The sequence below is a fragment of the Ziziphus jujuba genome, chromosome 6, assembly GCF_031755915.1.
Source record: "Ziziphus jujuba cultivar Dongzao chromosome 6, ASM3175591v1".
NCBI lineage: Eukaryota > Viridiplantae > Streptophyta > Magnoliopsida > Rosales > Rhamnaceae > Ziziphus > Ziziphus jujuba.
The window spans coordinates 23,826,494-23,839,847 of NC_083384.1; the positions used below are offsets into that span (position 1 = coordinate 23,826,494).

Below are 13,354 nucleotides of genomic sequence, written 5' to 3' on the forward strand. Positions count from 1 at the left end.
CCACCGATAGGGTAGCCCAGTTACCATTATAGACCCTGGTTAATAAATGGGAGACAAAAATAACGTATTAACAATTTTATGAAATAGGTAAATATAAAACTCCCCATCCACTATGCCAACATACATTACATTGGTACACATAACGCAGGCAAAATAAGTCTTGTGACAAGTGAGTACCTAAAATCCCACACTACTATACCAACTAGGCACAAAGTCTCTTCAATGAAAGCTAACACAATCCAATACTGAACGTAGATATGTAATTTAATTCAAGAAATTTGGAATGAAATAAATAAACAATAAATGAATAAATAACAAATTTTCCTTTTTTTAAAATATTATTAAACAATAGGTAAATAAATAAACAAAACAATCAAATAAATAAATAAATAAATACCCCTTTTAACAAAATTTTTTTTGGCTCATACTGATGTCAGCACAGATGACATCATTATGCTGACATCATCATAGAGGCCCACGTTGATGTCAGCACTCACACAATGCTGACATCATCGTGGACATCAACTCCTACACACGATATGTTGTATGACATCACGATGATGTCATATTAATATCACCTCCAGACGACACATTGTGCTGATGTCAGCCTTAGATGACATGTTGTATGTATCATCCTCAAACCCAGTCGGGTCACCCGGGTTGACCTAGTTGTAGGGAAACAGGTCACATGATTTGGTTTTGACCCAATCATAACTTGCCATTTCGACCACCATTTCCAACCGTTCAATAGTGTTCCAACCATTTGGTGATGAGCAAGTGGAATCCGGCCTCAATTTTGATAAATTTCAACTCAAAATTAAAGATTTATCAATTTGAATTGCATGGGTTCTTAATGGGTTTTACAAAATTTGTGACTTTTACATCAAAATTAAAACTCATAATGCATTTAACCCACGTAAAAACTGGATCCCACAATACCCAGGCCAAGAACTTAAGAGAAACAATTTTTTATTTTTATTTTATTTTTTTTATTTTAAAGCACAACCCGATTTATTCAAAGAAAATAAACGTAGGACTTATGCATGTATATATGTTTCACTGACAACATGTAACCTAAAAAAACTCATAGATCCATGCGAGAAGCAAAATAAAATAAAGAAACATATATTTGGATCACACAGATCATTCAATAGCCGCATACAGTAATCATCCGAACATAGTCAATATAACGACAAATCACAAGGAAATTTATTATGCATATTAACGAAAGCTCTTATACAAATTGTAAGAATTTATTTTAATTATGCGAATCTGAAATATACATAATAAATTCAAATTAAAGGATAAAATACTAATCTCTAAATGCAGTTATTGATAAATTTAATCTTTAATCCTGCAAAATAGAAAACAACGTAATAGTAGTGCCTATGGACACACTACTTTCAAACCACTCTTAAACTGATTTTTGAAAACCCTAATCACAAAAAATACAGTACATATTTGTTTACTTACCCTAGACCTTTTTATAGTCTTTACAAGTTAAACTTATTTATTAATTTTAACGCATACCAAAATAATAATAATTTAATAATATAATAATAATAAAAATATAGATAAGTTAAATGGGTTTTGAAAGAGAGTTGATATTCCAGTCCAATAGACCAACTGGAGTATTATAGAGTGTGTATGACTAAAGGCTCTACTACAAAATAATTAACAAGTCAGTCTCATTAATGGCATAAATGAGTTCTGTAAGTGAGTAAATGATTATGCTAAGTCCACAAATATTTATTTATGTAACAAAAAATTCTATAAGTAGCTCTAATGATAAAATATATAATAATAATAATAATAATAATAATAATAACATAGTATTAATTTATAGGATTAAATACTTCTTTTTTTTTTGGGTAAATATGATTAAATATACTTTGCCTTTGAACTATTATATCTTTTGTATATTAACATTTAAACTTAAAAAAAAATGTTGCATTGCCAATTTCCATTTTTTTTTTAAGTAAATATTGTATGTTATTATATAAACTATTATTTTTATATCATTTCAGTTTAATTCTTTTATTTTTTTTCTATAAACTTAGTAAAATTATATTATAAATGTCGATTAAAATTGAAATAAAATAGAATAAAATTATATTATTTATATATGATTAATTTTTTAAAGTTCATCCATAAAAAATGTAAAATTAAATTAAAACGATATAAAAGTAATAATTTATGTGACATTTTTAAGTTTAAATGATAAAACGTAAAAATAAATAAATAAACAAATAAAGTATCCTTGCATTTTCCCCTGCTTAACCCACACGTAAAAAATCACTCGTCCATTCGACCCTCTCTCTGTCTCCCTCTCTCTCTCTCTCGTACTTTTTGCCTTTTATTCACCGGTGTCCGTTGGCGCCGTTCGTCGATTCCTTCCTTCAGCCCGTCTGTAAGTATTTTTTCTCTTCTACATCTCATGAATTTTTTTATATATTTTTCCATGGTTTTTAGGGCTATTTTTTATTTTTATTTTTTGGTTCCTATCAAATTGGTACTCATTCACTCTCTCAACCCGATTATCTCACTCTGATGTTGGATCTGTTTCATGGCTCCACTTTTTAAATGCAGGATTTTCGTCCCTCACTGTAAAATCCCTTTGAGAAAACTGTTCCATCCTGAAAGAAAGTGGGGTTGTATTGTGATAAATCCCCACCATTCATATTAAAATCATAATCCATTTTTTAGGAGCTGAATTGAACATATGGACATGTTTTTAAATGGATTTGGTGGTGCCTAAATATTTTGTTGTTGCCTATAAGTGTATATATATGTGTTCTTATGCATATGTTTGAAAACCAAGTTATAATGTATTTGCTGCTTAGAAGTTAGAAACCAATGACTATGGCTGGAAGATAGCTCAGTAGAATGAAATTCCTATAAATGGATATTTTTCATCAAATTTGCAAGTGACTTTTTTTACTTATAGGTATGACTTTTGATGTTAGGAGGAACTGGTCAAGTTCAAATTATGGCCAAAGCTCTTTATGGAAATTGAGGTTGTAGATTTCTTCCTTTGTTATGTTCTGAGGGTCGACTACCCTATTCTTGTTATTTAGCACAAAACAAACCTACAAAACAATTAATATTAACCAGTGTTTGTCTTAGTTCCTTTTACATTAAATTAATTCGCCTAATTTCTTGTCTCTGGAAGAAGAATTGGCCTTTTACATTTTTCATTCGCTGGGTTTTGTTTCTGCTTATGTAAAACACACACACACATACACGTGACTCATTTATATTGATTGTTTCATCGCTTTGTTTTTGCATTTACCAGTTTATTAACGATGCTTGATGCTACAATCTTCCCAAAATATATTAAGCTTATGTTCTGTTTGTGTAGTAGTTTATTTTTATTTTTATTTTTTATTTATTTGTCTACTTCCAAACTTAATTCTTTTGAAAGATTATTCCGTATTTTTCTAGTGTTTAAAGACACGTTTTAATATTATTTCTCTTTTAAGTGGTCGGTGATAGCTGCGACTTGAAGCTATTTCTGCTTTTCCTTAAGTTTTGAAATTGAATATTCTAATGCATTATTTACTGTATTTCCAGATTATATATAGGAAGATTGATGATGGTATTAAATCTGCACATGCAATGCATGTGGTCAAAACTAGATTTTGAAGAAATATAATAGACTAGAACTGTTATTCTGTTTTGCATTCTCCATAGTAAAATTACACGCAGATGGTGTAGTCTTCTATGTCAAACCTTTTACTAGTGAACTATCCAGGGATAATGTTGTCTACTAAGAATTCTTTCCCTAATATCCCATCAATCTCCATAGAAAGCCCTTCTGGCAATGCCCCAATTCTTAGTGATCCACCCATCAAAAGCAGTTATCTCCAGTAACTACTCCTTTCTAGTTTTCTGACTGCGATGGCTTGATCTCCAGAGCTGAGCATTTGTCATTTTTATTTGATAAAACAAACACAGAAAAAAAAAAAAAAGCAAGTAATTATTCAAAAACGACCGTTCTTTTGACTTTCTTGGAAACCAAACAACAACTAAGATGTAAATTGGAAAAAAAAAAAAAAGTTCTAATACATATCCTGAAAGAAAGCAGATTTACCTTATATGTTTCTCTCTGTTTGTTATCCTGATTCTGTTTTCCTTTCTCTTTCATATTAGCAAAGATTAGTTGAACTTTTTAAATTTATATGTACAACATTTTCTGACTTTATATGAAATTCAGATATTATTATTCTTGATAATCTTCATTTGGATCAATATTGTTGTCATGACTGTGTTCTGGATTTTTTTTCTTCTGTTTCATATTTATCGATACTTGTTCCTTGGGAACCTAACCCTTATGACATTAGTTTACTAGGGAAATGCGAAATGAAAATAGCTATAGAATCAAGCTTATAATATTTGATTTTCTGCCATAGAAAGGCTGCAAAAAGTCAGCATCGCTATCATAGATTGTTTAGAGTTTTAAGTAAAAGAGCTATAGGTTCAGAGTTATTTTGGTGGCAGATTGAAAGAACTTCTCAAGTTTGGAAATTCAAGCTTTCACTGTAAACCGTAAAAACTTTGAAGGCCTGAATTTAATGTGATTTTTATTGAGAAGTGGATGATGAGACTTGTAGGAAGTCTATATTAATGATTAGACTCCATGGTATTTTAGCTTTTGTAATTGTTGTTATTGTCACCACTTACATGCTTTACATGTGTTTTTCTTTACTTAACTCTCTAGAGTTACTATCATAGTGAGAGGTGAACTTGTTACTTCTTGGCTTTGATATGAGCTTGTAGCTGATTTATTGATCCATGGTTTCGTCTGTTACTCTTAAATGGTCTAAAGTCAAAACAAACATCAATATTTATTTGTTCAAACTGAGTTGTGGGTGTATAATTTCCATTGTCCAATCGATGCTGGAAAGTCAACTATTTATGCTCTCTTCTCTCATGTTTGTATTAGGCTTTATGATATGAGCTTTTATATTTGATGGTTGTTAGGCTAGTTGTTTGTTAGATTGTTTTCTATTAAGAAATGTTTGTCTGGCTAAATAGCAATGCTAAATATCATCCTTCTTTCTTTTGAACCAAGATGCTCCTTGGTTCAAAACATCATTTTGTACCTTTCATTTAATTTCCTTTAACTCCGCCTGAAAGATTATATTTGCTTATTCATTTTTGGTAAATTGTGGTTATCAGAGTGTATGATGGGTCATCTGATAAATTAGACTAATGCAATTAATAACTTTCTTTGACAATCTTAAGCCTTCTCTTTTTTTTTTTTTTTTTTTTTTTTTTGAGAGTCTAAATTCCACCTGCCGAATGATTCTAACATTACATGGAAACATTTTTGTATCTATATAACAAATGTTTGGGTAATAGATATTTTAAACTTTGAGAGACTAATATAATTTCTCAGAAAGATAAAGAGTATGACTCTAACCTTAGGTGGTGGCTGGTGTTAGTATACCCTATTTGGGTATCCTTTTAGCATTATTGGAGCTTCTCCGAGGGGTGTGAAGCCCATTTTCTTCTGTCTTGCCCTGTGCTTGTATCTTTGTTGTTCTGGGTTTTAACTTTATTTTATTTTATTTTTTTTTCTCTGTTCTCTCTTTTTTTTCCTGCACTTGCTTTAGTAGCTAGCATGAAGAGGACAAGAAGAATACTTTTCTGTAAGGTTTATTTGTTTTCTTCATTGATTTAGAGTTCCCTAGAATCATCATGCTGATTTTCAGAAGTTTGATTTTGAGTTACATTTCTTAGTTTGTCCTTCCTCCCCAAGGGCTTTTGCGATTTGCCAGTAATCAACTTATTTAAGAAATGTAGGAGAGTGTACTAATCACTAAGCATTTCTTTCCTGCGCTCTTGTTCTTTGAGCAAGTCTGACTTAAATATGTGTATTTTTACACGGATAATGTTTTACTCAATCATTGAGGGGCCATTCTTGCACCAGTGGATGTTTGGACAAATCTACTGGTTGGCTTTGACCAACATTGATACATACAACATGTAAAGTAAATTTTGTAGCATGGGCTTGAGTTTTGCAGGTTTAGAAGTTCAAAGGAGGTGAGTCCTTGTTGTATTCTTGTGTATTTTTTGTTAGGAGTTCAGAGAATCACAGACAGCAACCTGAGCTTGTTGCTACATTATATTATGCATTTGGTGTTGGACGAAGCATTTACATTGTATGATTCTATATTTTCACTGTTGACTATAATTTGGAGCCAGAAATTAAAGTTTCATTATTAGTGTCAAGAGTTTGAAGAAAGTTTGGTTTACTGGGTATTGGATTCTGAGCCACCGCTGCCACTTCTATTGACGTTTAATTCTTCTTCTTCTTTTCTATTTTTTTTTTTTTTCTTTTTTCAGGGAGCACTATGGATGAGTTTAGCATTCAGATTAGCAGAAACCTGGTTAATAGGCTAGCTGATGATTCTGAGAAGTCGAAGAAGAAAAAAAGAACTAAAATTAAGGTGCCACGAGAGCCACAACGACCCCAAACTAAGATAACTCAAAAGCAGGCTTTTGATGATTCTGAAACACAAAAGGGGGCAACTGCTACTGGATGGCCACTTCAGTCTCCATTGTTCCTGCCTGCTCCTGCACAGAATGCCAATGCAGAATTAGATGCAATCCGATCATTAATTCAAGACAGTGAGCGGGTACTGGAGAGGTTGCATAAGCAGGAGGAGAACATGGTTCAGGAAGTAACTCAAAGAGCAAAGGATCTCCGTGATAAGGAGTTCAAGCTTCCGTACCAGAAGCCTATGCCCTGTTTGGCTGAGACTGAGGCTTGCTTGGCATGCTACCAGGAGCATGTCAAGGATCCTTTGAAATGTGCTCATCTTGTTCGAAATTTTGCAGATTGTGCTCGAAGAGTTCGGCAGCAAGTGAACTCGGCGTAGTAGGTCACAAACATGAGTGAGACCTGATTTTGAAATTTTTGCAGTACAAAATAAGCCAAATACTAATTCATCTCTTTGGACGACTTGCTGTATTCTCTTACTGCTGTTTGACCTATTTGTTGAATCTGAATTTACTACAGCTCCATACTGTTACTATGCTCGAGGGACAATTCAAATACTAACCATTTTAGAGTTTTTCAAACTGCGTTATGTATCCCCCCAGTCCGAAAAACTTTTTACTTGTTCCACTGATTCAGCCAGGAAGTCCGCATAACTTTGAGTCTATTAGTACTAAATTATTTACGATAGAATTCTATGCACCAAGTTTGTTTTTACCCGCAACGATTTCCTGTGTTATATGTTCAAAATGTTTTCCATGAATGAACGTGTTTCTTTTTCATGCAAGCATGGTTCAATCCGTTAGCCAGAGAACCACTATTTTTGCTAATTTAGAATATTTTTTCTGTTCTTAGAAAGTATTTTTTGCACACTTAAGCTTTCTACTAAAATTTTAATTTATTTCTTACACTAATCTTTTCATGATTATAATACCCAAAATCTGTCTTATAGTCTAGTTTTTCACGTCTGAGGCAAGATGGATTTTATGATAGGATACAATTACTTTTATATTTTTAAGAGTGGGTACGTATATATATTCTGAGTTTCATGGTCGAGGAGAATGATAATACATATGTATGTCTGCAATCTTTTTTTACTTTATTATTATTATTATTATTACTAAAAGCATAAAATTTGAATGGAAAAATTTTATTAGACGAAAAAAATAACACTTTTTTTTTTTTAAACAAGATAAATGTCAATAATGTTTAAATCATTTTACTTTTTTGTTTATTTAATTTTTCTAAAAAAAAATATTTATTTATTGAAGCCTCATCTAAAGTTGACGTTACTTTATTAATTTCATTTAAAAGATAAGATTCAGTATAATTCAATGGTTGTAAAAAAATATCCATAGTTTAAACTATGATGCATTTTACTTTCTTATTTATTTATTTCTAACAAGAAAAATGTCAATTATTGTCTAGATCGTTTTGCATTTGATTGGCACTTCTAGACTTTAGGACATGAAAAACACGCGCAAATCACGTGACAGATGGTAGGGGTACGATTTCCACGCTTCCTCGCGTAAAAAGCAAGGCGAGGACCACTAAATTATCGCCGTGGATTTCATTTCCTCGGTACCATTCCATCCTCCAAATCGCCGATCCCATCTTTCAGATTCCGACCATTCCCATTTTTTCTCTGGCCCCACTCTCAAATCCTAACTCCAAACAAAGTACGGCTCCCTCACATATTTTTTGTACGACCAGGTACTCAACCCAGGTATTCCCTCTTCTCTCTCTCCGAAACCTAAGCACTCATATAAAGATGCTCTGTTTCTTTTAGCTTTCAAGGTCAGGAGAAGTTCAGTTTTCTCTATTTTGGTGCTTAGATTTTTCTCATTTTATATTAATAATTTGATTTTTTTTTTTTTTTTCAATTAAGAACTAGTCAATGATGGTGTTGATTTTTGCAGATAATTTGGCTTTTAAGTTTCACTTATCCTAGAATATCTAACTGACATAAAATTCAACCTATTTAACTTAAAAATGGTATAAGGAATACCAAGCAGCTACTTGTAATTTTGGATGCAGTTATTAAAGATTTTGCATTGTTTTATTAATTAAAGTTGGTAACTTTCAGGAATATCTTGTGAAACATTTCATAGAACTTGGTAAATAAAAATAAATAAATAAATAAATAAAATAATAACCCATTTGTGGATGTAGATGGACATATTATTTACTTAAATGTTTGATGAATTCTCTTTGCAGTTTGATTGATAAATTCTTGGGCAATGGTTGTATTAAAAATTTTGAGCACAGTTTAATCATATGGATGAGATATAATGTGCTGATCCGATATTAGGATTTTCCAAAATCCAAATTGTTATAGCTTACACAAAGAAGGATCTGAGAATAACTGTAATTTAGTTGGCATTGGTGTAGAAGTGTTTGTTTCTTTTTAACCAACGTAACAGGTTCAATTTTAGCTGCATAGCAAAGAGCAAAGATGGGTCCGGTTTGTTTTCACATAATTGTGTAAGTATGCATGAGGACTTGCTTTGACTTTATAAAGACAGTTTGCATGATGAGCATTTGTTGTAAAGTCTTGGTTTGTAAAGTATTGTTGCTGTCTCTCACTTTCGGTGTTTCTCAAGCTTCATATGTTGTTAACTCAGTGGGAATGTTATCCATATGAGAAAAGTTTTCTTATTTTTTATTTTTTATTTTTTAAAGCATCTATGTAGTTCAACCTTGTTCCATATGCCCATTAAATTGCCAACTCTTGCGACCTTCATCCTCTAATGGGCAAATGAAGAAGAGCAAACAACTTAATGAATATGATGGCTGACCAAGTACATGAACTGGTGAATAATATCATAGATTGTTGGCATTGTCGGATATAAAAAGTCAACTGCCTACTTGCAAGTTTGAGTGACAGGAACCCTTTTTTGGATACTTTAGACTGTCGATATTCCTTCTATGACACGAGGGTTTAAAGAATGCTAATTGAATCTTCAAATCAGAAATTCACCTTATCCATGCCAGTGACCCCAGAGACATTTGGATATTTTAATTGCTTCTATTGATCTCCATTTATCTACTGGGCCTCTGGTAACGTCTTGAGACTATTTGTATTTTCTGTTTTTTCCCGTTTCTATTATTATGTTCAATCATTTTGCTTTTGTTTCAAAATCATGTTAGCTTTGATGTGTGTTCTTCTAATATTTATCTACATTTAGACGAGGTAATGAATTTTATTGAACTTTTGAATTGTAGAAGACAATGGTTCGAGGAAGAGATGCCTGTTGGGAACATTGTGTACTTGTTGACGCAAATAGACAGAAGGTTAAGTGTAATTATTGTCAGCGGGAGTTCAGTGGAGGGGTATACAGGATGAAGTTTCACTTAGCTCAAATAAAAAACAAAGATATTGTTCCATGCACTGAAGTCCCAACTAATGTGCGTGACCATATTAAAAGTATTCTAAATACTCCCAAGAAACAGAAAACTCCAAAGAAACCAAAGGTGGATCAAGCAGCCATGGTCAACAATCGAGAAAATAGCTCTTCTGCTAGTGGTGGTTTCCATCCTAATCATGGATCTACTGGTCAAAATGGAAGCACATGTCCGTCGTTGTTATTTCCACATCCTTCACCAAGTGCACAACCAATATTGGATGATGTGCAAAAACAAAAGCAGGATGATGCTGACAAAAAAGTTGCTGCATTTTTCTACCACAACTCTATCCCTTTCAGTGCTGCTAAATCCATGTATTATCAGGATATGGTGGATGCTATAGCAGAATTTGGAGTTGGCTACAAAGCCCCAAGTTATGAAAAACTGAGATCTTCTTTGTTGGAAAAAGTGAAAGGTGAGATACACAATCGCTTTAAGAAATATAGAGATGAGTGGAAAGAAACCGGCTGCACGGTCTTATGTGATAGCTGGTCTGATGGTAGGACCAAATCAATTGTAGTTTTCTCAGTTACATGCACAAAGGGGACGCTTTTTTTGAAGTCAGTGGATGTCTCAGGTCATGAAGATGATGCTACTTACTTGTTTGAGTTGCTTGAGTCTGTTGTCTTGGAAGTTGGTGTGGAAAATGTTGTCCAAATTATAACTGATACTTCTGCCAGTTATGTATGTGCGGGAAGGCTTCTGATGGCCAAGTACAATTCCTTGTTTTGGTCTCCTTGTGCTTCTAATTGTGTAAATAAAATGTTGGAGGATATTGGTAAACAAGATTGGGTTTGCAAAGTCTTGGAGGAGGCAAAGACCATAACAAGGTACATATACAGCCATTCATGGACTTTGAATATGATGAGAAGATTCATAGGTGGAAGGGAATTAATCAGGCCAAGAATTAGTAGATATGTGACTAATTTCCTTTCCTTAAGGTCCATTGTAATTCAGGAGGACAATCTAAAGCACATGTTTTCTCATACAGAGTGGTTATCATCCACATATAGTAGATGCCCTGAGGCTCAAGTGATTAAGTCTCTGTTGTATTTAGAGAAATTTTGGAAGTATGCACATGAAGCTGTGAGTGTAACCGAGCCACTTATTAAAATCCTAAGAATTGTTGATGGAGACATGCCAGCTATGGGATACATATATGAAGGAATAGAAAAGGCCAAGGATACAATAAAGACTCATTATAAAGGTATTAAGGAGGAGTATATGCCAATTTGGGATATAATTGATCAAAGATGGAATGTGCAGCTGTACACATCCTTGCATGCAGCTGCAGCATTCCTTAATCCTTCTATATTTTACAACCCAAACTTTAAGGTCGATTTGAGGTTGAGGAATGGGTTTCAAGAAACTATGCTAAAGATGGCTAGCACAGACAACGATAAAGTTGAAATAACCAAGGAACATCCTTTATACATTAATGCACAAGGTGCTCTTGGGACTGATTTTGCAATCATGGGAAGGACACTGAATGCCCCAGGTCTGTATCACCCGCAATAATATATTAAAAAAAAAAAAAAATTGCTTTGGTTGCTTAAGAAGCTTAATACATAAAAAAGAAATGAACTTGTTTGGCATAAAAAATGTCTTTGCTTTTAGTTTCTCTACCTGTCGTCCATTCTGGAGAGATATTGTTTCCATTCTTTTTCTCTTCAAGTCTTTTTCTGCTATTGTCCTTTTCCTTTTAGTCTTTCTGAATAGAAAGTGTCTGCTTTTTATATTTTGGCGTATGCTTTTAGCGAAACTCAAAATTTTCATCTAATTTGGTGCATGCATTATTAGTTGATTGGTGGGCAGCATATGGTTATGAAATCCCCACACACCAGAGAGCTGCAATACGGATTTTGAGCCAACCTTGTAGTTCCCATTGGTGCCAATGGAATTGGAGCAACTTTGAGAGCATACACACAAAGAAACGTAATAGGTTAGAGCTGGAAAAATTCAATGATTTGGTATTTGTCCATTGCAATCTTTGGTTACAGGCTATATGTCAAAGTAGAGATGGAAAATGCAAACAAATTAAGTTTGATGAAATTGATGTTGGTTCTGAATGGCCCACTGAACTAGAGGCTTCAGCCCCACTTGTAGATGATTCATGGTTGGACAATTTACTCCTAGAATGCAGGACTAGTCCCTAAAAAAAAAAAAAAAAAAAATGATAAATGACAACAATTGTTGTAATTTTGTATACTATTGTAATTAGTATTATATTATTAAAATATAATATATCAGAATTCAGAAGTTGGTTAGCAATATTGCTTAAAAATGATTTTCCAATCATTTTAGCCAATTTTGCTTAAATTCTGTGTGATGGCCTTTTTGCTTATGGTTAGACATTGTTGTATTTTTGGCTAATGATAGCCAAATATTCACCGCCTGCACAATGCAATGAGTGTATTAACAAATATTAGGCTACAATTTGTAGTCATGCGTTCTTTCGTTGGTTAATTTAGAAAATTGAAAAAAGACAAAATGGAGAAATTATTGGCTACAATTGTAATCATGTGTTCTTTCGTTGGTTAACTTATAAATTTAAAATAAAAGATTAAATGGAGATTTGCAACTATTGTCTGGAATTATTAGGATAAGTGGAAAATAAAGTGGCCAATAAAGTGTTTTTTCAAAAGCTAAAAAAGTCTTGTTTTGTTAACATGATTCTTTTTTATTTTTTGTTTTGTTTTTTTGTTTTTTTTAGTTTATTTTTTATCTAATTACGCGTAAACTATTTATCTCAGATGCTAGTTAATAATAGCTATAATTTATTAGATATTTTAAATAATTATAAACTTAAAATGAAAAAACACAATTTGAAATTATATATGTAAAATTTTGAATTCTTTTTTTTAAATTTTACTTAGTTAATTTAAATATCTAATAAATTCTAAATAACACTAATTAATGCTTGACACAAGCAAATTATAACTATTGGACAGAAAAAAAAATTAAAAACAAAAAAAATAAAAATGTTAACAAACGGCATTGTCCAAAAGACACAGCCGATTAATTGTAGGATTATCTTTCTTTTATTTTCTATTTTCATTTACATTGAGCCAGTGATCAAATTTTACCTACTTGAAAAATAGTTACGCGCTATATGTTTGATTTATTTTTCTTTACACTAGTTCAACGAAAATGGGAAAGAAGATTTATATCTCTAACAGTAAAGCTATTGATCTATATCTTGAATTCAAATTCTCCTACTCCAATAATTACAATAATAATAAAAGAAAAAATAATAAAAAGAAAGAAAATTAAGAGGATGTACTCAATTTACAATTTAAAGGTATATTCAATTTAGAGTTTGAAGTATTTTAAAATTTTTTAAAAATTTAAAAATATTCAATTTAAATTTTAAAAAAGTATATATAAGTCAAATAATATTCAATTTGAATTATAATAAATTTCATAAAAGTTTATTAAAATTCA

The 13,354-nt window shown here is 32.1% G+C and overlaps 2 protein-coding genes across 10 annotated transcripts; both read left to right on the plus strand.

The window, feature by feature from the left end:
• Nucleotides 1–2,265: 2,265 nt before the first annotated feature.
• LOC125419005 (uncharacterized) lies at nt 2,266–7,089 on the plus strand. Of its 4 annotated transcripts, XM_048463791.2 has the most exons (3): nt 2,273–2,410; nt 2,590–2,651; nt 6,352–7,089. In XM_048463791.2, exon 3 carries the CDS (start codon nt 6,360–6,362, stop codon nt 6,885–6,887), a length of 528 nt encoding a protein of 175 aa, XP_048319748.1. In that variant the 5' UTR covers nt 2,273–2,410; nt 2,590–2,651; nt 6,352–6,359; the 3' UTR covers nt 6,888–7,089. The 4 variants fall into 4 exon arrangements, with proteins under 4 accessions (XP_048319747.1, XP_048319748.1, XP_060674176.1 ...); XM_048463790.2 differs by lacking the exon at nt 2,590–2,651 and having other exon boundaries at nt 2,266–2,410; XM_060818193.1 differs by lacking the exons at nt 2,273–2,410; nt 2,590–2,651 and adding an exon at nt 2,672–3,017.
• A 742-nt stretch (nt 7,090–7,831) lies between these two features.
• On the plus strand, nt 7,832–12,181 carry LOC107430253 (uncharacterized). Of its 6 annotated transcripts, XM_048463787.2 has the most exons (4): nt 7,833–8,231; nt 9,188–9,565; nt 9,731–11,408; nt 11,711–12,181. In XM_048463787.2, the coding sequence occupies exons 3-4, from the start codon at nt 9,737–9,739 to the stop codon at nt 12,064–12,066; spliced, it is 2,028 nt and encodes a 675-aa protein (XP_048319744.2). In that variant the 5' UTR covers nt 7,833–8,231; nt 9,188–9,565; nt 9,731–9,736; the 3' UTR covers nt 12,067–12,181. The 6 variants fall into 6 exon arrangements, with proteins under 6 accessions (XP_048319746.2, XP_048319744.2, XP_015896563.2 ...); XM_048463789.2 differs by lacking the exon at nt 9,188–9,565 and having other exon boundaries at nt 7,832–8,231; nt 9,734–11,408; XM_016041077.4 differs by lacking the exon at nt 9,188–9,565 and having other exon boundaries at nt 7,836–8,231.
• Nucleotides 12,182–13,354: the final 1,173 nt, after the last annotated feature.

Bases quoted from the DNA above. Each gene is read 5' to 3' on its own strand.
- LOC107430253 (XM_048463789.2), top strand. From the start codon at position 9,737: ATGGTTCGAGGAAGAGATGCCTGTTGGGAACATTGTGTACTTGTTGAC. The intron at 11,409-11,710 runs GTCTGTATCACC...ATGCATTATTAG, and splicing joins AAGGACACTGAATGCCCCAG to TTGATTGGTGGGCAGCATAT.
- LOC125419005 (XM_048463790.2), top strand. From the start codon at position 6,360: ATGGATGAGTTTAGCATTCAGATTAGCAGAAACCTGGTTAATAGGCTA.